This window comes from Ylistrum balloti, unplaced genomic scaffold, assembly GCF_031769215.1.
Source record: "Ylistrum balloti isolate Yb309-2 unplaced genomic scaffold, AGI_CSIRO_Ybal_v1 Utg370242, whole genome shotgun sequence".
In the NCBI taxonomy this organism is placed as follows: Eukaryota; Metazoa; Mollusca; class Bivalvia; order Pectinida; family Pectinidae; genus Ylistrum; species Ylistrum balloti.
This window is the reverse complement of record NW_026782196.1, coordinates 1,013,415-1,040,953: the sequence shown is the minus strand read 5'-3', so window position 1 is coordinate 1,040,953 and position 27,539 is coordinate 1,013,415. Positions and strand designations below refer to the sequence as shown.

Here is a 27,539-nt window from a genome sequence, read left to right as displayed (position 1 = left end):
TACTGAATTATACTACACTTAGCAGACCACACACCCCAGTCACATTGTACAGAATTATACTACACCTAGCAGACCACACTTCCCAGTCACATTGTACTGAATTATACTACACTTAGCAGACCACACCTCCCAGTCACATTGTACTGAATTATACTACACCTAGCAGACCACACTCCCCAGTCACATTGTACTGAATTATACTACACCTAGCAGACCACACCTTCCAATCACATGGTACTGAATTATCTTTACTTAGCAGACCATACCTCCCAGTCACATTGTACTAAATTATCTTTACTTAGCAGACCACACCTCCCAGTCACATGGTACTGAATTATCTTCACTTAGCAGACCACACCTCCCAGTCACATTGTACTGAATTATACTACACACTAGCCGACAACACCTCCCAGTCACATTGTACTGAATTATACTACACTTAGCAGACCACACCTCCCAGTCACATTGTACTGAATTATTCTACACTAAGCAGACCACACCTCCCAATCACATTGTACTGAATTATACTACACCTAGCAGACCACACCTTCCAGTCACATTGTACTGAATTATCTTTACTTAGCAGACCACACCTCCCAGTCACATTGTACAGAATTATCTGTACTTAGCAGACCACACCTCCCAGTCACATTGTACAGAATTATCTGTACTTAGCAGACCACACCTCCCAGTCACATTGTACAGAATTATCTGTATTTAGCAGACCACACCTTCCAGTCACATTGTACTGAATTATACTACACTTAGCAGACCACACCTCCCAGTCACATTGTACTGAATTATTCTACACTAAGCAGACCACACCTCCCAATCACATTGTACTGAATTATACTACACCTAGCAGACCACACCTTCCAGTCACATTGTACTGAATTATACTACACCTAGCAGACCACACCTCCCAGTCACATTGTACAGAATTATCTGTATTTAGCAGACCACACCTTCCAGTCACATTGTACTGAATTATACTGCATCTCGCAGACCACACCTCCCAGTCACATTGTACTGAATTATACTACACCTAGCAGACCACACCTCCCAGTCACATTGTACTGAATTATACTACACCTAGCAGACCACACTTCCCAGTCACATTGCACTGAATTATACTACACTTAGCAGACCACACTTCCCAGTCACATTGTACTGAATTATACTACACTTAGCAGACCAGTCACATCCCAGTCACATTGTACTGAATTATACTACACCTAGCAGACCACACTTCCCAGTCACATTGTACTGAATTATACTACACCTAGCAGACCACACCTCCCAGTCACATTGTACTGAATTATACTACACCTAGCAGACCACACCTCCCAGTCACATGGTACTGAATTATCTTTACTTAGCAGACCATACCTCCCAGTCACATTGTACTGACAACGGAGAGTCGTACAATACAGCAGTACTAGGCGTTAAGCATGAAGTAAATCAACGTCAACATGGTAGACGATTCGTATGATGTCTACATGAAGTGGCGTAAAAAGACCTACAACAATTGGTTCAGAAATTAACAAACCTACCTTGGAGAAGAAGAATTGATCTTTTGTAGTAAATTTGTATTAGATGATATGTGTAACGTCGTCCTGACACCGTATAGTAATAATCAAGGAGTGCGGACGTTCAAAGTCTTGATCCTTTACCGGTTATGCAAATGGGAAGGTTTAACTCGGTAGCAGATCAATACAACCGCAGTGTTCGCCAATCACCAGATATGATTGAATTACATGGAACCTAAATGATGGTTATATTACCATCGCGACTTACGTTAATTTTCAGCCGCCAACAAAATGCTTAACCCATCTCATATACATGTAACGTCTTGGCCGGAACTAAATGGAAATTACGGAGATGCTTAATCAGCGGTGAATCAAGTATTTATGGCTTTGAATATCAGATATCAAAAGCGTTTATTAATTTTCTTCACCACCATTCAGTGTTATTTTTCACATGTCTATCGCGGGGGAAATAACTGTTACATTTGAAATATCAACGAAAAGTTTGATGCATATCTTCATAGGCTGAATGATTATATTGAACAATATTTATCGGCAATGTTCTTTTGTATGGGATGACCTTTTCAGCGCTTTCTCCTAAACATCCTCTGGAAAATCTGTTAGAATATCTCTCGGTCCATGACACCAAGACGAACCAAAACCACGAAGAGATTTCTTCTGTGTTAGACTTATCGGGTATCATGTTTTGTAGAAGATTGAACATCAGCTAAATACATCAAATTTAAACAGTGTTAAGGGTATAGCATTCAAAATAGAACAGACCCGATCTTGTTTCTTTGCTTCCCTGTCTCGTGTCAGTCCGGGGAGACATATCATAGGACGCGCTGAACATCCTCATCCACGTCGATGTTAAGAAGAACAAGTAAAACGGGGAAGGGTTTCCTAAAATTATCCATTGTCTAGTACAGTCGTTTCATCCTATGAGGGAAATCCAGATAGTCCCATCACGTTGCAAGAATACCGACAATCGACGTTGAGACAACTGTGAGCAATAAGAAAAGTCACGGAGACAAACAAACGAATACCAAAACCAACTTAAAGGGTAACACCTCCTACTTTACCGTGGTGCTGACGTTTTTACAAAAAAACTGAAGTTGAATGGTTTTGTTCACTAACATTAATATAAATCTTCAAGAGTTTCGTTCCTTGAATGAGATCCCTCGCGTCTGTGTTCACAGATGTGTCTTTGACTCTGTCATGACACGTTAGATCTGTTATAATACCTTACAGTCCTGAACAAAGCAAAGAACAGTCTCGGAACTGAACAGTCTGTACTCCTTTGAATCAGTACAACTTGTTGCTAACGCTTTAATTGTCATTCGCTGTTCGATAACCTCTTACCAGAATCTGGTTTTCTGTGAAGAACTGGATATGAGTCGCACTTGATCAGAATACTGAATTTAAGTGGATGCATTCCTGCCTGTTGACAATGTCGGTTGTTCTATGAGGATAAAAGACAGCCTACATGGACGAGAAAATGATGTGAAGGGATCGACAGCTCAACAAACAGACTGCACGGAATAAATTTTAACGAGGAAAGAGACATTCCTATCTATTATCAAATTATCCTCTCAAACAATGATCTTGAGATATTCACAAGTGTCTAGAGGAGCCTGATTGTCTCGCTAGGAATATTTCTGACCTCGATTATCGTTTATATCGACGTATATCTCCCTTGCTCAACATCATGGCAAGCACCACCTCTGCTAATAATTGTTATGTAACTAGGTCAGCGGTATTTTTGGAGAAATTTAATTCCGTTTTATGCCGGCAACAGAATAACTATTCGTTACAAGTAATCAGCTGTCTACTGCTTTTAAGTCGAGGCCATTTAAAAGAATTCGATAGTAAGTTATCAAACCTTTCCATTTTGTACTACAAAACAAAGTAGAAATGAACTAACATTTGCTTTATCACCTTTTTCTCTTTTGGATTCAACACAGAAGACTTCTTCAAATGAAACCAATACGTTTAGCTGAAGGGATGACTGTTATCACTGGCACAATTTGAGTATATTGTAAATGGTTGGGTTACCCAGCTACCAAGTCCAACTAATGATATTTCAGCGTATTTGCACTTTGTCCGTCATAGGCCAGATCATCCATGGATGCCATTTTGATTTGGCACATCCGATACAAAGAAATCTCACGACGATCAACATTAATAAAAATATCAATGAATACCAAGTGACGGGTTAGTGTTGCAATATTCATTATTGAACCATTATGATTCCAATGTGAAACATTTATCGTTGGAGATGTACTTACCAAACTTATGACTGAATTAATTGAAGCTTTATCCAATGGCTTCTCCGGAGACATGGACGTTAATTGTGCAATCGTTGTCTTTCATGATATTGTCAATAATTTGTAATCAATAGACCGCCTTACTTACATAACCATAAATAACGCGACAATCAATTCCTATTGTTCCTACAAGTTTCAAAAACATTTATTTATCGGGAATATGAGATTCTTTATTTTCATTTTAGCGTTGACTGCGAGTTGGAGCTTGCACTTCAACCGAAAATTTATTATATATTCTGAATTGTAAATTTTGTTGTACATAATTTGCAACGTTTCAAATTTAATATAGTTATCATAATCAAATATCTATTTTAAACAATAAAAGTACATTTGTCTTAGCATCATCTAAATGACATTGAAATTACTGTATACGGAGTAGGAAATGACTAAATAGGACATCTACAATTTTATTTTAGTAAATTCATACACTTGACCGTGTAACTATAAATGTTCATTAACAATTTTGCACATGAATGCAGAAAACAACCTGACAGCAATGCGGCCTTTGGAATTGGACATTTTATGTTCTTCAATCAAATCTGCATAATCTGGCACCGACTATCTGAAAATATTACGCATCTTCCAAAGTGACTTTCTAACCACATCCTATCAATGCAAGTTGCTTGATTAGCCTATACCCATAAACCAGAACGATTATTAAACCACGCAGTCTTGCGTGTATTACCGGTGTACATTGAGACAACTAGGAAGCAGCGCATAGACACGAATACACATCACGTTAGTGGTAAAGGCCTTTCTATCATATTATCTAGGGAATGACGAATGATCGGATGCCAAAAAGAGGTTGTGGTTATGCATATATTTCATTGCGCATTGAAGACTATGGTACACACAAGTAAAACTCTGCCATCTATAAATAGCCTCTCTAAAATACCTACTTTGTGTTTATGTTCATTTGGTTGAGTACACAACATCCTTTAGAGTATAACGGAAGCGTGACTTAGAATTGCGATAGATGCCATCTGGAAAGCAATGAGAACGTATATAATTACTTTACGAAAATGGTTTTCTTATATTTTCACATAATAGACAAAGCAGCTTTACTGGATTTACATATATTTGCTTTTATTTCATTTGAAAGTTTCTGTAGCGAGTATGATATTTTGACCTTGTCTTCGGTGTCGTTATTTCCAATGATTAAAGAAAGTTGAGGTATCAATTTGGATTACTTCAATAAAAAGACATGCATGAAATCGCAATGGTTATTAACTAATACCCTCTAAAGAGGGCAGATGTGTTACTGGTAGTGTAAAGATCTTTAATTTATAAATCATATTTACACTTATTTAACACAGTGCCTGGATGCAGCTTACGAACCACAAAGTTCTTGATGTTTAAAGTCACTAGCGATTAGACTTAGAGTATACGATTTAGTCATTCCTTAAACTGTAAATTTGCGATGTTTGTTTGCATTCCTATCGTATATGTAAGCAATGTTTAGATTTATAGACATGTAGGATATCTACATGTAAAAAACACGGTAAATGTAATTACAAATAGTAAATTGAACACCAGTTGAACAATTTGCTCTCAGAACTATTCTATTGTCATCAATGACGCCAAAGTGGCGCCACTTACGGCTTCTGGTATAATATGGCAGTTAAATTGAACTAGCCGATGATCTTATGATATATATAAGATATTTTTAATGCTTTACAAAAGTCTGGATACCAAATATTAATAGAAGAATTGTTGTCTATTCTCAGTTCGTGTATTAAAAAGTATGTAAATTCAGACAACTTCAAATTTTACTTACCCGCACCAAGTAACATGTGATTACCCGAATGTAAACACACGTGGATCCTGGGAATGAAAAAAACTGAGACTATACGAATCCATGGCTGATGTTATTGTGCTTTATATATTCAGGTCATATGTTTTAAACTACCGACCTTTACTCAGTTATCGAAACTGCCCAAGGGTTTTAACTAATCAGTTTCTTCAGATTAAGATCAAGAAAATAGTATAACCATTATGAAATTCCCTATCACTGCCATCTTAGAGTTCTTGATCTACCATGTCGTTTTGACTGTGGGTAAATGGTAAGATATTTGCGTTGACAATAAACATTGTGTTTGTGATGAGGTGTATATATACGTGTAGTGACAGGATATAAACTGATAACGTGTACACTTATAACATTTTGGGGCATTTAGCAGTTGTTGATTTGTACACTAATCAGAGATGTATCGAACATACCTGGGGCATATTTCATACAAAGCATATAAACGAGGTAGCATGGTGGAAGTACATCTTAATTGGATGATTCCGGCTGATATCACTCTGTCATCCGTCTGTATACTATTCATACATCAGATAGAAAAAAGGTTGTGTAGAGATTTTGGGGATAATTACCTGATTAAATGAACGGTTTGGTAATCAAAGTCATCTCGTAAATCATATCTCCCTCCAAGGTAAGATTCCGTTTTAGAAATCGTGTCCTATCCAAATTAATTTGAATGTCAAATGTAAAGGCTTCGAGATGCATTTAAACTATTAACGACACATTCGTAAAGTGCGATCTACATAGTCATCCTTATATGCATGTATTTAGGGCTATCGTACCTATATTGAACCTTGTACGTTTCCTCTCATTTTTTCTCATGTTGTGGCCCTTTCATTGTATGCTTTGGATATTTCCAGAAATAAATCCGTGACTTTGGGTGTTGTGAGAACATAAAACTCCAAACAAATTAATCATATATTGTAAGATCATCGAACCGTGTTAAATATATCATATCGATCGCAGACATTACTTGAGTGGGGCACTCTCGTTATCCTCAACGACAAACATAATCATTTGACACTCGATAACAATAGTGTTCTATCTGTGTCCATTAGCAGACTGCAACTGCCAAACAAAACTGGTATTGAATGCATAGACAGGGAGTAACATAGGTATTGATATTGTTCGTTAAATGCCTACTGTCCACTACCAACCTCACGAGACATCCAGTGCTTTGGATAGACAATTACCTAATGGGGTCATAGAGTCTTCTCTACATGATAGGAACGATTCTACAAAATGAATTAAACATGAACGTGTCACTGAATTGTCTTGTTTTTCATTAACGTCATTTCCTGATAAGTTACTTTTTTATTTCCAGGAAAGTTTAGAGTATTTAACATTTAAACTTAAAGGACTGAAATGATCATGAGATGACAATACTAAGAAAAGATAATTGGTTTTGGCAATCAGCAGTTTGAAAACAGCACGCTATGTCCTAACGAAGCATGATGCCAATCCAATTTTTCACGACCCACGGGAACCCTTTGCAAAACAAGAAAACTTTATAATGATTAATTCCCTCTTATCAGAAAACTAAATACAGATTAACTTCCATAATCTCCACTTTCCGTTGAGTGACACTTTGGCGGTTCAACGAGTTTTCGATTTCTCTTTGTCATGGTATCAATGCTTGTTTACTGCACATGGTACTTGCTTATGGTGATACAAACAACCTTATACTTGAAATGCACATATAACACATTTATAGAGTTATTAGCGAATTGACAACACACATATTTTCCCATCTACACATACACAGCAAATTCCAGCTTATAAAGTAACTTCGACCGACGGCTTAAAAGAGTTGTTTTTACCGTCGGTATTCTGAAGTTTGCTTATAAATCGTTTAAATGATGGGAATTCTTTGTTGAAAATATCTTCGTCGAGCTTGGTATGAAGACTGAATTTATCGGAGAGCTTATCAAAACAGGTAACAAAGACATTGCGAAACCATTCAGTTCCATCTTTTGATTTATTGATGACGTCTTGTCATAAAACAAGAACTTTATTGACTATATTCATCATATATACCCTCCAGTATTGGATTTAAGGACATGGCATATTGATCTACACTAGTCGCTTACCTCGATCTTTTCCTACAATGAAACCAAAGTGGACGATAGGTGTGGCTGCTGTTTTCATGGTTTCAATTTGGGAGCGTGATCTCCATGGTGGGTGTCGTCGGTGAAACATAAGATGTATGCCCTTTCCGAACAAATGATCTTTTCTCCTAGAACTTTTTCAGGGGGGTTCCATGGACATTGCCATCTGTTCATACCCTGCACTAATGTCATCAAAAATGAGTTCAATTAATTCTTTGAACCTGCCCTTTTTTCGTTTTTGTTTTTTATTCGTGTGCTTGTATTTTATTTTGTTTTCCGTTTTTTGTTTTCTAACCGAAATAAGCATTGCTCTCTATGAAACACCTGCTGCAATATTATTGTGTCTATCTTGTATTGCTATAAATGTTAAATTAGTACCTAAAAGATTTAAGAAATAAGACAATTATAGTGTAAATGTAAATAGAGATGTGTAAATGTATCAAGGTGTGTCAATGAAAAAATAAACACACCGGAAATGGATGGCAAAGACAAGAGCAAATTTAAATGTTTTGACGCAAACCAGTCTCTCTTAGTTATTGTATCATGTTAACAACTGCAATTTCATCCAATGAACATCCATGTTATATCTGTAACATAGCAATCAGTAGCATTTGTATATCAATACGGTCAATAATAACGTTAACAACTGTGGATGTTTAAAAAAATAACTTCGGCTATTAAATGGCGTCTTCCTGAATGAATGAACTTTTATTTTTTTGCAAATATCAACGAAAAATACGCTTTTCAGACACAAAACTTTATTTTGCGATATCCCCGTTATATATCTAATTTATCAAGTTCACAATGCGTATAAAACATTCCAAAGGAAATATCTGGAAACATTTCGGTAACTTGAAAGGACGATGGAGAAGTGATACGATAGATAGTGGCCTTGGCTACGAACCAGTATTGAAATTCATCTGTCAACATTTAAATGACTTCTGGTACATAATATGTTAATACTTTCTACACTACATTTTTAAATTTGAAATTACTACGTTTGCGTCTGAATGAATTTTTGTCACATATTCAAAGAAGTTTTCAGATGTAAATTCCCAGAAATTTTATTACAATATCTCGGTTGGTGGACTTGAATCACCACTTGCATATCTGTTTGATAACCAGCTCTAAAGTTGAAGTTAGATGAGAAACGGTACAGACGTGTTAGTCTGTTGACAGAATAATGCGACCAGAGGGATTATTATGACACCATGTCTAGGTTATTCCATTTTAGTGTAATGTCACTTCAATGCCTCCGTCAACACATCGCTTGCATATTTGCGAAGACGTCAAACCATAAACAACTGCTTTTTGGGAGTGTCATTTTTGTCTTGACAGGAATTCCCGAGACTGACTATGTCCAGATTATCATAAAGCTATATTAACAATACTCTTGTCGTCTTTATCCTATAAATAATGGTGTGATATTTCATCTACAGTATCGGTAATTATAGGTCAGTCTCTTCAGAATCAATGAAATGGTTGGGTAGGTGCTCAGCTCCTAACAGAACATATATTTCATTCTAGATTGAGGTTTGCTTCAATGTGGAGCTCCTTTGTGACAATAACAAGTGGCTCGATCATTATTGAAAATAGATACAGTACTTAGCATCGTAAAGTATAACATAGAATTAGTGGAAGGAAAACACTGTGATAGATTAGATCTAACAATGCAAGCTTTGGTTTCCAGGATGACGATTTTATATAGGCTTTATCAAAGCAGAATGGTTGCAGATGTGTTTAAATATGATTCGAAAGTACACTGATAAATAACGATTTGTTTCTGTAACGGAATGAGTTCCTTTCTTGTCATTAAAGAACAGATATATCCTCGGTCTCGCATGGTGGTGGCAGCAGGACAGTGATTGAAATGTCAGACAATTAGATTTGACTCGGCTACTGTTAAACTATCAGTTTAGATTGACTTCAAAGGGGTTATATTGAAGGTTTGCACAATGTTTACACGCTCTTTTACATCGTTCAGACAAATAAAGTGTCTGTCAAACACTTCCAATCACACTGAGTTTGGTTAATATAGAATTTTCAATTAAAATTTATTTCAAGAAGTTAAATTGGACGTTTACATTTATATTTACACACTCCCATGTAGTGCAGACCACTAAAATGTCTGCGTCTGTTTCTCATATATATATCGGCACTGCCAGTATGAAGAGGGCATGAAGACCATGCAATGCAACAGTTTGGAAGAGGATATTATTTAAAATTAGACCAAAGCGAAAGCATACGTCACGTAATAAAATCAAAAGGTACCGGTGTACATTTCTCTAGAATCTTTTCTCGAGTTGTCATATTGTATTTGGCTGGGTGCTTGGGCATATTGAATTACAGGATATAAAAAGGCATTTTACAGAATGTTTGCTAATATTTTTGCCGTCGCGGTGACACAATGATTGTACCCAATCATAGATTGCAATTTACAGTCGATGAAACCACTTATCGATAAATAGTCTCCTTGTTATTAATACAATCGAGGTTAATCTTGCTCGTGTTCGGAAGTGTTACACCGATGACCACTCCTATATATAGCACGTAATGAACCATTGCAGTACGAGATATCTTCTAGCAGGTCTAAAACGTCTGTGTGAAACAATTAACATAACTAAGAATATACCTTATTTGTAAATCTGAGAAATGTCTTTTTCATAATACTGAGAATTGAATATTTTGAACTATAAATGTGATTTGTACAACCCCGTTGAAGTGAATGAAGTGACCGTAAAGGATGCTTGAGATCCTATTTGAAGGCATTGACATTGCCCACATCCTACGTAGGCAAAACCTCCATATGATTTAAGACAGGACACATGATGCTGGAGATCCTTGGGTTAGGCAGAGACATTGGCCACATCCTACGTAGGCAATACCTCCATATAATTTAAGACAGGGCACGTGGTGCTGCAGATCCTAGGGTTAGGCAGTGATATTGGCCACATCATACGTAGGCAATGCCTGCAGGGCACATGATCAGAAGTGCTTCACTAATGTGTGAATATTCAAATTCCTAGAAATGTCTTTCCTTTACAATTATTCAGTAACTATAACTATCTTATAAGTTTGGTATGTGATACTACAGAGAACTTTATCTATTTAATAAATTTGGTATGTGATACTACAGAGAACTATATCTATTTAATATGTTTGGTATGTGACACTACAGAGAACTATATCTATTTAATATGTTTGGTATGTGATACTATAGAGAACTTTATCTATTTAATATATTTGGTATGTGATACTATAGAGAACTTTATCTATTTAATATGTTTGTTAGAACTTTATCTACAGAGAACTTTAATATGTTTGGTATGTGATACTATAAATTTGGTATGTGATACTATAGAGAACTTTATCTATTTAATATATTTGGTATGTGATACTATAGAGAACTATATCTATTTAATATGTTTGTATGTTTGGTATGTAATACTACAGGGAACTATATCTATTTGATATGTTTTGTGATACTACAAAGAACAACAGTGTTCATTTGAATGTTGCTAGAAAACAGCAAAGGGATGATGTCGAATACTTTCCCAATGCGCGCGTTATCTCAGATAATAGACACGAGTTACAATCAAATCTCCAAAACATGTAAATTGAACATAGTTTTGAAATGCAATTACAGATAGGAGCTAGGATATCTATCACTCATTTTGATGTATATATTTCTTTCAATCCTTTATTTGCAAACGGTTCCATGAATAACTTTGTGATTCATGTCTATCTATCATTCAAATCTGAATTAATTTGTTGATTTCAAGCATCTATTCCCATAGTCATGCTCTGTAAGACGTAATCGATGATGTTGAAAACATTCCAAATCTGGATTCCAAAGAGAAAACATGCAAATTCAACTGGCTGTTTTCGTCATAAAAAACTTGAGATATGACCTTAACTATACAACCAAATTCAAAATGAGTTAGGGATGGATAAGAAAACACGTAGAATGTATCTACATGTTTAATAGTTTGTAAAACAATCTAACAATATGTGTATGACCTCCTTTTAAAATCTAATATCGACTTTAAAGATGTCAATGGCTCGTTATAAATCGTTTTCTCCAATCTAAAAAAGATCTTCCATGAACATCAGATACATTTGAACCGCCTCTAAGAATAGAGTTTCACTATCAATAATTGTGTATTTATACTTATAACTCAGCTATGGGTGAAGTGGTAGCATAAAAATTATTCATGACATAAGATGCCCTGCAGCACGTGAACCGTACCTTTTTAGACATTAACTTCAGTTATTGATTGATATCGAATGGATGAAAGCACGCAACGCAATGAATGTCTATATTTATGAAAAAAAAATAAATAAAAATAAAAAACCCATATGATCAAATATTATCACATACTAAGGAGTTAATTGATAACTCCCATCAGACAGGATGTCGGATGGATTATTAAAATACGTATGATACTGTATTGTTGAAATTGGATGTTCGTTCGTCGAGCAAATTAACACTTTAAAGTTGATAGCATATAACCTGCGAAGCGAAGGTGGTGTTCCTTTCCATATATACAGCCTCGCTGTGCTTAGCCATTCAGTCTAACAAACTGACACTGTTCAAATCACACGGAATACCTTTAATACAGGAATTCATTATTGTTCTTTGAAATGTAAGTTTAAATTATCTTCAATATTCTGTAACTGTTTCATCATCTGCTTTGCTTGTTTGATGTACTTTACCTGATGATGTTTGAATTACAGGTATGACTTAATTGATATTTGTACAGTACCTGTATATCCTGTTACGATTGAGTAAACATTATAAGGAAGGATGAATTTGCCTTAAATGTTTAACTAATGGTAATTGCTTATCTTTAACACATAGTATATTGTAAATGAATTTTGAAAATTTCTTTATAGTATTGACAATAACTTCGGTGAATATTTTTATTTGTATGGTGATATGATTAAACTTTTATATGCGTTCTATATAGGATTAATATTAGAGTATCTTTGTGAAGCTGTTTCAATACATCTTAATACAAACTATTTTCTTCTACTTCAGCTCCCTTGAGAAGAATGACCAACACCTATGTGTGGGTGTGCTTGACATGCATGTACACGTTACCATCCCTGGTTCTGTCCACAGAAGAACCACACAAAAAGCTCACAGCCAGTACAAGGTAACGTAACATTTTATCATTCTAGTGCATTTTTTAGGACCATGCTCTATCTTAATGGCAAAGTTTGGTCAGAAGCATCCTTTGGAAGAAGGAAACCTATTTTGCATCAGTGAAGAATATGGCCCTCTGGGGCCCGAATGGCTTTGCCCAGTATGAATGTTAGCAAATTCTTTAAAGTCTCTCTTTTGGTTGGGATGAAATCATTTTGATCAACCTTAGTCACCAATTTTTAAATATGGAGGCCAAAATGGATATATAACTAATTCTTCGAAGTCACTCCTCCTAGAAACTAAAGGATTTGTCCAAAGTTTGTTTGAAGCAATCTTAGGTGAAAAGGAGATTTGTATAAATGGTTTTGCTGAACTCCCAAGTGACAGAGAGTTCGGACAAAATGTGTAAATAGTTATACTTCTTTAGAATCTTTTTTCCTGTAATTGGAATGAAACAATTAACCAAATAAAATCGGGTGAGCAATGCCAGATCTTAATTCATCTTGCTTAAAAATGAAAAAAAAGATATCCTGATGATATAACCTGGTTTTCGTTGTTTCTGCTACATTGTGACATATGTAAATCAAAATCGGGTCCAAATGGTGTCGTGTAATTTGGTCCAGACATATCTTTATCGAGACCACCGGAAATACTAATACGTATCAATGTTCATCCATCATTCCACATATTAAAATTTTGAGTCGTTACTTTTTCAGTTGGTAGTATTAAAAACATGTTACTTTAGACGTGACGCAAGGACCAGATGACTGAATACCTAAATAACTGGGATATGTGTACGATAGGTTTTATTGGGGCTTAAGTTTCGGTTTTCAAACAACCGATACCAATAGGTTGGGGATGACAAAAAACGAACGCATATGTTGTTGAGCTATGTGCGCAATAATTTGCTTGCTTGCAGCATAGAAATTTGACCACCATGTTCTGGTAAACAGAAAAAAACTAAAATAAATTCCCATTGCAACCGTTTCAATTTTATAAATGGGGTCATCTGACTAGATCTTAAGTAGACACCGTTATCACGTGAATTACTGTACGAGAAGGCGAAAAACCATCAATAAATACTCCAAACGCTATATTTTCTTTTCGTTTTGAATAGCAAACGTCCATCCACTTCATGTAGGTTATGTGTTCTGTAGTCAAAAACAAGAAGATATGAACATATAAACATAATCACAATCCAAACTCAGATTCAAACAAGGGCTTGTAATATTTTTTAGATATAATGTGGCTAGATTGGATGTTGGGATAATGTCAAGTTTATGACATTCTAATGCAATGTCACTATAAAAAGCGACCTTCAGTTTATCTATCATTCATGGACCCTTCTGACAAGCTGAATTAGTAAACCATTAAATACGAAAATCCTTTTCCCTCCTTAACCCTGGCATCATCATTTTTTATTGTAATAATCCGTGTCAGCGAGGAAGGTAATAGGTTCTTAGGTAATCCAGAGTATGCAAACCTGCTACTTGCCGCTGTCAACACAATATTCTTAGAAGCAAACCCTTTGTCAGTATAATGTGCCGCGTCATTTTACTGTGTCGGTGTTATCATATTCCAATGCGTTGGCACTATAAAATTTCAATTATACTTACAGAAACATACCATAAAATCCATGTGGTAATCATAAAACTGACTTATTGGTTACAGGTTTTCCGTCTTAGTGACTCTTCCTATCGATAGGTGTTGTCTCGCTGACTAATGTCAGTATTCTGGTAATGTGATACATAACTGATATACACCCTGTCAAATTTAATGACACCTGTGCAGAGGAACCCGTCTTTGGTTTAATCTGGGTTTATAGTCCTCCTAATAGCCAGTGTAAAGTTTAATCTGGCTTGTAAGGTAATAAGAACAAAAGGGTCGCATCGAGAAATATCTAATTTCTTTCTATGGTATGAAGTTGGGGGTTTAGTGTATGCTAGTATACCTGTTGTTTCCATTCTTGTTCACCTTGTTCTCATTTAGCAACGTGACACTACTTAATGATTTACATGTCGTGTGTCGTCTATACAGCAGAAGACGCGTATCATTCTGAAACATCTGGGTTTTTTTATCGTTGTACTTTTTTGTTCATATTTTGCCCTAGTCTCATCGATTATTTGTTTTTGATTTCTGATTCTGGTTCCATATCAGTATGTTTTAGACGTCTAAAACACGATTGTCTTCATTTCTGAGCTATGTACTGTTGTGTATTCTTGTGAACTGGTTTTGCGTTAAAATATTATTTGCTCGATAGGATGTAGGATATACTATATAAACTTGAGATAAAAAATCCAAAAAATAAAGATAATGTATATGTATTTGTAATGAAATACAAGGTTCTGGTAGTTCTATCATCAGCTGCCAAAAGTTTTCAGCAATACTTCGAATATCACTTATTTTCTTTTTCTTTCTTTTTTAACATCATATTATACTTCACACATGATTTCATAACATGCAGATTGATGATTTTTTTTAACTCATCAGAGCAAAATTTCAGAACACTACAGCAAAGAAAAGTTGTGATCTCAGTTCGCTGGGTATAGACCAGAAAACATCAGTATCGCATATCACGTGATTAAATTCGATAAGTTACATGGTTACAATGTAACAGAAGTACACTTAATACTTGTTGTATTAAAAGCATATATATTACAATGTGCTTGCCGTCCTTACACCATATAATGTATTTTCACCTGATATCATTTTACAAAGTTGTATTTTATTGTCATAAATCCTGCATTACATTTTAATGCCTTTGCCTTCAACAACTGAATTTTTAAAATAAAAAAACATAGATAGAATGTTATAATCTCCCGTGCAGACCGTGGTTTATACCGATAGTCTGTTTGACTTGTCTAGCAAGTATTTAAAACATTAGTTGCAGCTTTTTCATCCTAATAGCAATGCATTTTTTGGTTGCTCGTTAGAAAACGAGGGAGTACAAATTGCTTTTTGGATAATCACAATTAGGTATTTTGATCGATAAATTGAAATTCAGCTTTGCACGATCGCCTCTGTGTACATGATCATCTATAGAAAAGTTGTACAAAAGACACACATGTTAATTGCACTTTTTAATATGGATTTAGAAAAAGATACCAACGAGAGCCGAATAATGAATTTAATTGCCTCATACAGTTGCTTTGTCCTTAAAGGACTCGGCAATAGTGCTTAGGGCCTTTATTTTAAAACTTTGAAGCAAATGAGGAAAATACAAAATGCTCAAAAATAATATAAAAGTCTAAATGAAAAGGCGCACTTACTCAATAATTCAATAAAAGTCTAAATGAAAAGGCGCACTTACTCAATGGTTCAATAAAAGTCTTAATAAAAAGGCGCACTTACTCAATGATTCAACAAAAGTCTAAATGAAAAGGCGCACTTACTCAATGATTCAAAAAAGTCTAAATGAAAAGGCGCACTTACTCAATGATTCAAAAAAGTCTAAATGAAAAGGCACACTTACTCAATGTTTCATTCAATGAAAAGGCGCACTCTAAATGAAAAAAAGGCGCAGTTTACTCAATGGTTACTCAATGATTCAAAAAAGTCTAAATGAAAAGGCGCACTTACTCAATGATTCAAAAAAGTCTGAATGAAAAGGCACACTTACTCAATGTTTCAATAAAAGTCTGAATGAAAAGGCGCACTTACTCAATGGTTCAATAAAACTCTGAATAAAAAGGCGCAGTTACTCAATGGTTCAATAAAACTCTGAATAAAAAGGCGCACTTACTCAATGGTTCAATAAAAGTCTAAATGAAAAGGCGCAGTTATTCCATGGTTCAATAAATTTTGTTCTTTTTATACATCTTATGACTGAAGGAGAGTACTAAGAACATTTGTATATGGTGAACCGAATGTGATTTTATTCGAATGAATTAAAGCGTGACAAGCAGGGTTCAGGAACATCGGAGATTAAATGTCCACCAATAGAGTCTACCCTGCAATCTTAAAGATCAAACACAAGTTGGCCTTACCAAATCACCTCTGTATTCATGATCATCAGTGTTAACATGACGAGCGATAGACAGGTAGCTTTTGATATGATCACAAATAGATCACACCGTTTACATGATAACCGATAAATATGTAGCTTTATAGAATCGCCACTGTAAACATGATCATCAATAGATATATTTGTATGTAGCTTAAAAAGATAGTAATTGTTCACAAAACTACAATCGATAACAGGATGACGGGTTATTACAATTAAATGGACACCTTTAGGTAGAAATCATTATGTGTGTATGGGCAAATTTGCAAATCAATTATAGTTTTACTATCACATATTATAACTCACTGCTGATGCATTTGCCACAAAGATATCTCTGAATGAATACCAAACATGTATTTTATGAATGCCTATCCTTACCCGTGCTTTACTATTGTAGATTGGTAAGATCACTCGATGAAGCTCGGAATGACATCAGCGCTATGACGAGAACCATCTCCAGCCTTGATGATGAATTAGCCAGAAAACAGTAGGTATCGTATAAAAACGTCAACGTTAATGTCTGTAATTTGTTTGTTAAACGTTACCGCCAACGCATGAATAACTATTGGATACGAACAACATTCGCAATTGGATTTGAGATATATCTTGCCTACATCACTCCCATGTACTTTCTATCTTTATATACAAGTCAGTTGAGCTATTTAAGGAGATTAGATTAATCATAGATTATTATTTAAATACCTGTATTTCATTCGATTATAATTCTCAATAATATGAATTAGCAGGATTAATGCAGAGTAAGGCGTAAAAATGACTCTTTATGGATAAATAGACAAAGAGATAACATCAATTAGAAAATTGCCGATTGCTTCTATCAATTAGAATACTGAACTTAATTAAATTTTCTATTGTTTTCCTAAATGTCGCTCTTAATTGATGGTTATCCTTCGACCTTTCTAATAATGAGATTTTAACATCAACATTTCAGAAAGTCGACAATTACATACATCTTTAACTTTCAGTTGTCAACGACAACACAGAACTGCAATTAACGATAGTTCATGTTCAATAAATTAAATTGCTTTTATAATTATCTCAGCCGTCTTTGTGAGGCAACTTATACAGTGAATGTTCTTTATCATTAAGTAAATATTTGGCATGTTCCTATGATATATTAACGCGGATGCTACTGAGTTGTTTCATTCATAATTTATCAGTATCGACAGTTGTATCGCATTTGATGAGACATGGTTCACATACGTCCCTATAAATGAAATTAGGATGCCCAGCTTTATCTTTATTGTATATCGTTATCCCATATCATTTTGCAATATCTGAATTCACGATATCCCAGCTTTATCTATATTGTATATCGTTATGCCACATCATTTTACAGTATCTGAATTCACGAAATTCCAGTCTTATCCCCGTTGTATGTCTTCTATTCATATTTTTGCTCTAGTTTTATTGAATTTGAGTTCATATCATGAGTTTGACATATTATTTTTAAAAGTTTCGATGTGCTTGATTATGATATGATGTGAGGTTAAACAATAGCTAAAGATTTGAAGCTAACTTGATGTTGGTTTTTTTTATCAATCAATTTATCTCCATGTTTACAATTAAATGGTATTCAGATGGTGATTTTTGCTCTTAGTAATCAGTTAATAATTTTTGATCCGTTTTCATCTCCTGGAAAAGACCCTTTAACCCTTTAGAAGTACTCCCCAGTTTTGCTTATATCACTAACTAAGTAGTTATTAAATTCTTCTGGTTACAGGAAAAGAACATGCAACATAGGCGTGAACAGTCATTTCTGTGCTCTGGCTGATCTTGATAGTAAGATTCGCTCCAGGGAATGGCTCAATAGTATATACAGTCCCGGGAAACGTAGTATGGATGACATGCAGCCTCAGAAAGAAAACAGGGACGACGTTACAAGGTAAAGAATAGCATGAGTTTGGACAACAACATGTGTTATGAAAAATAACAGATTTATAAAAAAACATTTAATGTTAAGAATATCGTGCTAAACACAACCTACACATATGTAATAAAAATGTAAAGAAAAAGGCATAACAGCTTCATCATTTTTATGGGGAATTCTCAGCAAAACTATCGGTAACTTTATGTTAAATCGATGGTTACCTCTTGGTTTTTTGGTGGAAACTCAAAATCCAGAAAAAAGTTTCAGTTGGAAAAATATAGTCAGTCAGATGTTGCATTACTGCGGCTGAAAATAAAATTGTCTACCTTTTCTGTCCATAAAAAATTAAATTGTATATTTTATTAAGGAAAAAGTCCTATGGGAGTCTTAAGAATTAGAGACATTAAATTGAAATCTTCTCATTCTTTCGTCATATCGCCGTCAATTTCTGAAATAAAACTCCTTATACTGGTATATCTGAGTTACTGAAAACCAGACAATGTTAATTTGTGATTTATACAGTGAAATCACGAAGATACGGGAACAGGAATGATATTGTATAAGTAGAACTATTATATACCAGTTGTAGGTGTGGGCGAACCACATATAGCTTGTCTGATTTTCTTTTTCACAACACACACACACACGCACAATGCATGTTACTTATTGGAACATAAGATGTCGATCAGAATGTTGTTGTTGGTCATCCCGCAATTTACATGTTGTCACTGACCAGGAGGTCCGGATTCACCGACGACAAAGATTTGTTAAACTATAAATAGTACAGCTTGTCCATTTCAGTGCCGCCCTGTCTGTACCGTTCGCAAGTCTAATCCATCATATTCCGAGTTCGAGCTTTCCATTCGGGCATTAATAGGACTAACATATATGATAAATCAAGCTGTATAACCCATAGATTTCGAACCTACCAACCTTATTTATAGCTGTCAGAACGTATTATGTACTATTTACTTATATCCGAATATTTATCAGTATCCCATTCTAATACCATAGCTGAATTATGGATTTTTTTGTCTCGAACAACAGATTAGGTCATAATGTGATTACCATCGTAATTTAAGGTTCCTTGAATGTTTTCAGAAATCAAAATTTTATCTTTTCTTGTGAAAGGGAAACACGTGTTTTAAACAATTCACGCTGTCATTTTGGAAATGACATGTCATTATCTTGTTATATTTCTAGTGATTAAATAACGTAACCCATTGTCATGTATATTTTGTAAGCCATTGTAATCTCCTAATGTAGCCGTTCCATTGTAACTAACACGTGTTATTGGACATTAATCGCCTGCCCAATTAAATGTGCATGAGCTTAAAAATATAGGAAATACAGAATCGATGCAATAATGAATTTCGCTGTCTCTTCACATGGTTGGTATTTTCTATTGACATATTGGTATTTTCTATTGACAGAAAAAGCAATTGTAAATGGTTTTAAAAGCATTTCCCCATTATCTGTATTTCCAGAACAGCTGCTAACTTATTCGCTATTGACAAAACGATGAAATGCTGAACATAAATTTTTATGCTTAGCGTTAGGAACAAATACAACGACTTGTTAATTCAGATTATGACATGTCGCTGTGATGACACTATAAAACGTCAACCAGTGTCCTCAAAATTCCAAATGAATTAAAGGTATATAACCACGCCAAACCTAGTAAGGCAGCCCAATTTAGAGACATTATCATAGTCTTTGATTGTGTTGTGTGCAGCATCCTCAACCCATATTGTTAACATGTCAAAGTTGATTGGATATTCAAGGGTCTGTTCCCATTATCACGATATTCGTGGAAGATGTCGTCAACTGACGGACAAACACGTAACACAGGGTTTCAAAAGACGCAGCTTGATGAAAAAGTGTCACGGTCGTCATAGTGATCTTATTAATAAATATTCTATTTCTTTGCGCGATATGAGGCTGGACTGATTTGATGGTCTTTAGTTTGCCTGATGGTCCTGTTGTTGTACACCTTTGAGTTTGAGAACGTGATATTGGATTGATCATGGCGGGTGTCGTCGGTGAAACAGAAGACTATAACCCATCCGGGACACCTGGTCTTATTCTCTTTATTCATTTTTATGAGCCTTCATGTCAATCTTTTCTTTGGACATATTTTGGCCTAGTTTTATTGCATTTGAATTTTGATTAAGATTATGTTGACATGTTGCTATTGTTTTTTTTCTTATTGGGACTCGTCCAATTGTTGACTCATACATTCTTCTTTGGGGTTCCTAGGTGTCTCTCCACGTCAGCCGGGCTACATCTTTTATCTATCCTCCTATAAGCAATGCTAGTTCTATAGTGAACAATGAATAAGTTGGCAAAGTGGCAGGAACAAGCTTTGTCGCACTGGACACATAATATTCAACTAGACATAACTCAAAATAACACAATTACACAGATAATCACGATCGTAATCACGCCAAATAGCTTTCCAATTGGGGACATACTATCCACACAAGAATGATATTTTCTCAGGAGTTCGGACAAACCGGTCGTTAGTATGTAAATGTAATGGCGGAATTTAGGGGCTTGGTCATGCAATGTATACCAGGCAAAGTGATATATACTCGTAACTGGGTAGTAGCGTCTCATTTACCATAGCATTACCACCCTCTGTATAGCGGTACTCCAGATAATCATGTTAACTAAAAGCCAACCGGTCCGGAATACGAACTCATCATCGGGAGAGGTCTAACAAATATTCCATCATTCAATGTGCACCATGCACTTTAGACCATGGAGATATTGTCACTATTATCTCCATAGAGACTAGGTGGTCGTAAATGATATGCGTGATTGAAATGTATACTTTATTACCACTGTTTTAAGTGCAATTGTATGGAACAGACACAGTCTACATATCTTTCTACTCATGGTTTATCCACAGGAAGAGAAAACTAACCACTGATTATGTCTTCTCTTTGCGAAGTCATTGAAGGTATAACACATATATTCAACGAATGTCTTAATTCAGCCAAGCCGCTAGCAACATAAAGAAAATATCAGCAATTTCAAAAGATCGTAACGCAAAAAAAAAAAAAATAATAATAATAAATAAATAAATCGAGGACAAAACATGAACTCAAAGATCATTTTAATATACAAAGCTAGTAAAACATATGCTTTCGTAGGGACAAAGGTCTTTCACTCCAAATATAAACCAAATTATTATTCCATGACAATCCTGAAAAAGTAACACGAGAATTAGACCATGTGTTCTGGAAGAGTAAACGTCTTTTGCTTCATCGACGACACCCGCCATGTAAATCTTGATCAATCCAAGTAAGTAGTGTTTCGTTTCCAAATGAAACCAAATACACAACAACGGAACAAACAGACAAATTAACGAGAATCAAACACAAAGAAGATATATTCTTAATGCGATTACGATGACGACCGTAAAACCTCTATAATAATTTTCACCAAGGGCAAGACAAGAAAAATAACTCTATTGATACTAAACTGGCTGGTAACACCAGAACATTGATAAGATTGATATCATAATGCTCTTTGCTTGACCTTGCTTTTTTCCATTTCAATGCATTATAAATGATAGCTATGGAAATTTTGTAATCAATTTGTATTTGCAAGGTAATATTTGTAGTATGATTTTTCTAAACATGTATGAAAATCAATGTTACAGCTGGTATAAATAAAGTTCCATCTGAAATTCGTTTAATAGTGTTAACATCAACGATCGATTATCAATTGTTATTATTAACATTGTCAGTGAAGCAGAACAGTTAGTCTGGTAAAACTTACTTTTGTTTCTATTTTGGCATTTTGTTCATGATTCTGGTTGCTTTTGTCAAAAAATACATTGGGACAGTAGAAATGGAATTGATCTATTTTAATATGACATCTTCTCTTTTTTAATTATTTCTTTCTGCTATATGAAGCTGGGCGTGTTTGATGCTGGTTAGTTTGCATGTTGGTTCCATTGTTGTTTACCTTATTTAAGAACATGATATTACTTACACGGATTACTCTTCCAGAACACCTGGTCTTATTTTTCTTGTACTTTGTCAGGATTCTCCGTGTAAATCGTTCTTTTGTTCATATTTGCCCTAGTTTGATTGAATCTGTGTATGGTTATGTCGACATGTTGGTATTTTCTTGTTTTTGCTCGGCAAGTATCGTTTTTATTATACAAGACCATATCAGTACTGATAATCAGTTGGTAATTCAGACATTTTTTCAATCACACAAGAACCCGCTCGACTGATAACGGCGCAGCATGGCCAATCGTAAAAAAATGTTTTGGGGCATTAATTCAATTTTAAAAACTGATTAATTTGTCTGTTGAGTTGAGAGCCGTTTGCTGGTAAGATTGTAGAATTCCAGTCGAAAGATTGATTTGTTTGTGATAGCCAGAAGAATGGTGAGGTGGGATGTAACATATGTATGTATTATTCTGTCGTTGTAATCTCAGCGAACGAGAATAGTCACCAAAATGTACCTGTCATGTTTGTCAAATGACGGTTAACCTCAATACCAAACCTAAACGAATTTATGTGACACCGAAGGAAATGATGTTTGAATAATATACAATTGTTGTGATGATCGGAAAGCGGGGAGGATTTTTTTATTAAGAGTCTGCAAAGCGTACTTTATCAGTACACGAATAATAACCGTCTCGTTTCATTGTTAACTCAATAAAAGATAAGGTTTTTAAAAACGTTCAGTAGTCTATCATTCGTTTCATACTTTTCAAACAGGAGAAATGATTAATTTTCACTCAAGAAACGTAATATGTATGATATTGATCTGGTGTTGTTGATAACAACATCTATAACAAGTTTTAGCATTGCCTCCGTCCACTTATTGTGTGTAAATATATGATTATACTCTACAATATTATTATTTCCCTTTCGAATATTGAAGTGAAATTGATGTTTCTTACGTAACCATAAAGGTATCGGGCGGTCGTATTTATAACATAAGGCTGTATAAAACAGAATTTTCATAGACGGAGCTTCATACTAAATCATACAGATCCTATTTGAAAATGTAATTTACAAACATGAAGGAAATGTAAACAGTCATTATATGTCAAAACATGTTTACAAATATTAATAATTTCGTACTGAGGCCTGCTGAAGCCGAGACGCAATGAGTATTCACGTTTAATCTTCCCTCTGTTAGCCGATTTACCAGTTATTCATTCTGAGTATATAGAGGCTTCTAATAATGTCGTTCATCGACACATCGTAAATTAAGCATTGACTATCTATTGAAATGCCGACAGTAGACATCAGCTGGATGTTATATGTTTGTTCCCATCTAGACTTCCGTAACGAGCGATATAGTTTCAGTGCGACGGCAATTTCAAACTGGTTTGTTGATGAAGTTGTTCCTTTCGAAGAGAGGAGAGATCATAACAGTATATTATATTGACAACTCTTTAGAAAAAGATAACCTCAAAGACATCTTGCTGGTAAATATTTTATCTCGTTTTATCATATTTGTTCGAGTTTGGTAACTTTTGAGTTTGGGATGAATAACAGGCAATCCCTAATCTTGTAGCGCACTACATGACACTAATATTGGATGTTACTCATCATGTCGCGTGCATCCTGACTGTTCCCGGCAGTGACCCGAACTGCCGTCGGACCAACCTTGGTCATTACGTTTACACACTGCAACACCATACATTAAACAAATATACTTGTGTTTGTATAAGACTATCGAAATACAGAAATGTCACAAATGTAAAGGTTCATATCCTGTAACCCAATACATATCAAACAAATCCCTTTAACCGTAAAAATCATGTTTCTGATATATTCATTTGGTAGAATGCAATCGATTCGCTTGCTTACTGTTCAATTGACGCGAGTCATCTCTGAATTAAATCAATGCTTTATTTTTTCAGCGAGTTGAAGGAATTGTTGCACAAGCGTATAAACCTTGCCAAATTGAAGGCTCTACTGAATGACGCCGACCAAGATATAGTTCAACAGCGGTGAGTACATAAATAATTCTGAAGCTATTTGGGAGCATCTCATTTACACATTGGTACTTCACATAAATCACTCCTGTCTATGTTTATTTAAACAATCAATGAAGTTGAGTGACATTCTGCTGGTGATATTAGTTTCTTCAAGCACTGAATATGATATCTACCGTTTAATTTGTAAGGTTTTTTTTTCTTCACATTTTAAAGTTACACTCTATTCTAAGTATATTGTAGCACACGTTTTAAATTGTGTTTGAACGGTTATATTATTTTCAATTCAAAACAACATAAAAATACCGACACATCTAAAAATCCAAACTCAAATTCACTAAAACTAGGACAAAATAAGTAAAAAAAAAAAAAAAATGAGACTGAGTCTCCGGAAAAAATCAAGGAGAATGAGATCGTGTGTTCTGGAAGATAGACCGTCTTCTGCTTTATCGATGACATCTGCCATCTTAATCTCAACCTATCTCAAACGAAATGTCACGTTCTCAGATGAGAGCCTCAGAAATGGAGTAGAATAAATACATCAATGTCCCAGTACGAGTTTCAGTTAAGACGTTTCTGTCTTATTTTGAATTCTGAAAAGGAGGATGGAACACATTAACATATTAGAAATGTTCTTCCTGTTTGGAGTGTCGTGGAGTGAAGAAAGGTATATCAAATATGAAATCTTTTTTACATGCCTATATTCTTTGTATCTAAACATTGACTTATTTTGCGTTTTTGTTGTAGGAAGAGGACATGCGCGGTCGAAGTCGGCGGCACCTGTAGAACAGAGTGGGCCTCGTCCATTGCTGACCAATACTACTATCTTCTGGGTCCACACAGCCCAGGCAGGAGGAGGAAAAGGTCTCCTATCCAGCTGTTTAGGAGAAAAATCGCTACGGAAAAACTATTTGGAAAACCTTTAATGTGATGAAACTTCTGTGAATTAATTCTTTTAATTTCTCAACATCAGTTTTTCCATTCATTGTATTGTGCCATATACATTCGAAATGAACATGATATTAAAACTTCCAATGCAATGCTTACATCTGTGACAACTGACATTTGTCAATAAGGAATCGCCCAATGGAAATCGTCAAATTGATAGTGAAGTGAAACAACAGAAGTATTTAGCGTCCATGCCAATGAATTAACAAAAACAGGATTCGAAAATATATACTGTGGAAAAGTTGCGATTATTAAGAGACTGTATAAACGTAATAAATATGATCACGTTCTAGACGATGTCGTTAAGTGCGTGGCAGTGGTTAGGTATGGATCGATGTCGTGAGAGGGTCAACGTTTGTCATATTGTTTTAAAGAATAACACCTTCAGAGACATTAATGTTACTCTTTTTACAGCCGTCGTTTGATAATGTCTATATTGTTCATTTGTCGTGTCATTATACCGTTGTACAGAATGTGAACCTCTAGTTCACTATGGTATTTGCCTGTTGGGTCATTAGAAGCTCCGAATTACCTCCCTAATCCAATCTGTCTAGCCGAAAATGTTTAATGAATGGTTGGTTATGCGTAAAAAAATGAAAGGATTGCTAAGTAACAATTTTAAATGGGTACAAAAGAAAGAGCTGCAGGGTACTTGTTGTAATCGCACTCCTCAATATTCTTTCTACTCACTATCTTGTCCCGAAATACTTCTAGAGGAATCTTATATTTTTCATAGAATTGTACAAATCAGATTTACTGTGTCTTTACTGTGTATACTTTTTAACTTGGTGTTAAAATTCTATCCGTATATAAGGCAACCCCTTTCTTATCCTAAATAAGATCATGTCTTAATGGAAATCAGGATATGCACATAGGTAATATTCTCCACTGGCGTCTGTAGTTATATATTAGTTGTCATCGACGTGTGTCCTACAGTATTGTGGATACCTGTAATTGTTTTTGATGCGTTAAGACATTGCGATGACCCGTTCATTAACTCTTTGAATGTACAATGTGTATGGCCGTTTCTAACAAATAAATGCAGAATCTACTGGTGGCTATATCGTGTTGATTCTTTCCCTACTGAGCAAAAACTTTACAATATAATTTAGGATGTCACGACGAAAAAAGCCAAATGTTACTCCAAGACCAAAGACCTTCTGTAAGTCTCCGAACGAGGATATCTGTAACATAAATAAACATTTTCTGTCCCTAAAGTGATTGTAAGACAAAAGAAAAAGAAACCATAGCAGAAAAAGTAAATTTGAATTCTTCAAACTTCAAACCGGAAAAAGATGGTCCAGAGAACTTTTCTTTTGTCGGTCAAAAATAAACAAGAAGAAATCAAGTCCATTTTTAACATTGTATTATGGTATTTGAAAAGGTTAGTTCAGTCCTTATTTCACTAGCAGGAATATTCTATTGACACCAGTACATAAAGTGAAGACCATCCTCCTTTAACTTGTCTCATAAAATCTTGACTTTCATACGTTGAAAGAGGATGTACAGAAAGTATTCCAGGATATCAGCTGCAAAGTCAAAAGTTGTAAAGAAACACGCCGTATCTAGACATCTAGCTAGTAGTCAAGTAACACACCAGATCTTATGATCACAGATACCAGTGGCCTAGCCAGTAGGGATGAAGTAACACACCAGATCTTATGATCACAGATACCAGTGGCCTAGCCAGTAGGGATGAAGTAACACACCAGATCTTATGATCAGAGATACCAGTGGCCTAGCCAGTAGGGATGAAGTAACACGCCAGATCTTATGATCACAGATACCAGTGGCCTAGCCATTATGGAT

At 35.2% G+C, this 27,539-nt stretch overlaps 1 protein-coding gene across 1 annotated transcript; it reads left to right on the top strand.

Annotated features, from left to right (window-relative positions):
* The first annotated feature begins 10,508 nt into the window (after window positions 1-10,508).
* Window positions 10,509-25,713, top strand: LOC132552291 (uncharacterized). The gene is made up of 6 exons (XM_060216453.1): window positions 10,509-10,554; window positions 12,807-12,924; window positions 17,315-17,404; window positions 18,659-18,820; window positions 24,708-24,797; window positions 25,530-25,713. The coding sequence occupies exons 1-6, from the start codon at window positions 10,509-10,511 to the stop codon at window positions 25,711-25,713; spliced, it is 690 nt and encodes a 229-aa protein (XP_060072436.1).
* The last annotated feature ends 1,826 nt before the right edge of the window (window positions 25,714-27,539 follow it).

Bases quoted from the DNA above. Each gene is read 5' to 3' on its own strand.
- LOC132552291 (XM_060216453.1), top strand. From the start codon at position 10,509: ATGCTTGAGATCCTATTTGAAGGCATTGACATTGCCCACATCCTAC. The intron at 12,925-17,314 runs GTAACGTAACAT...TTACTATTGTAG, and splicing joins AAGCTCACAGCCAGTACAAG to ATTGGTAAGATCACTCGATG. The intron at 24,798-25,529 runs GTGAGTACATAA...TTTTTGTTGTAG, and splicing joins CAAGATATAGTTCAACAGCG to GAAGAGGACATGCGCGGTCG.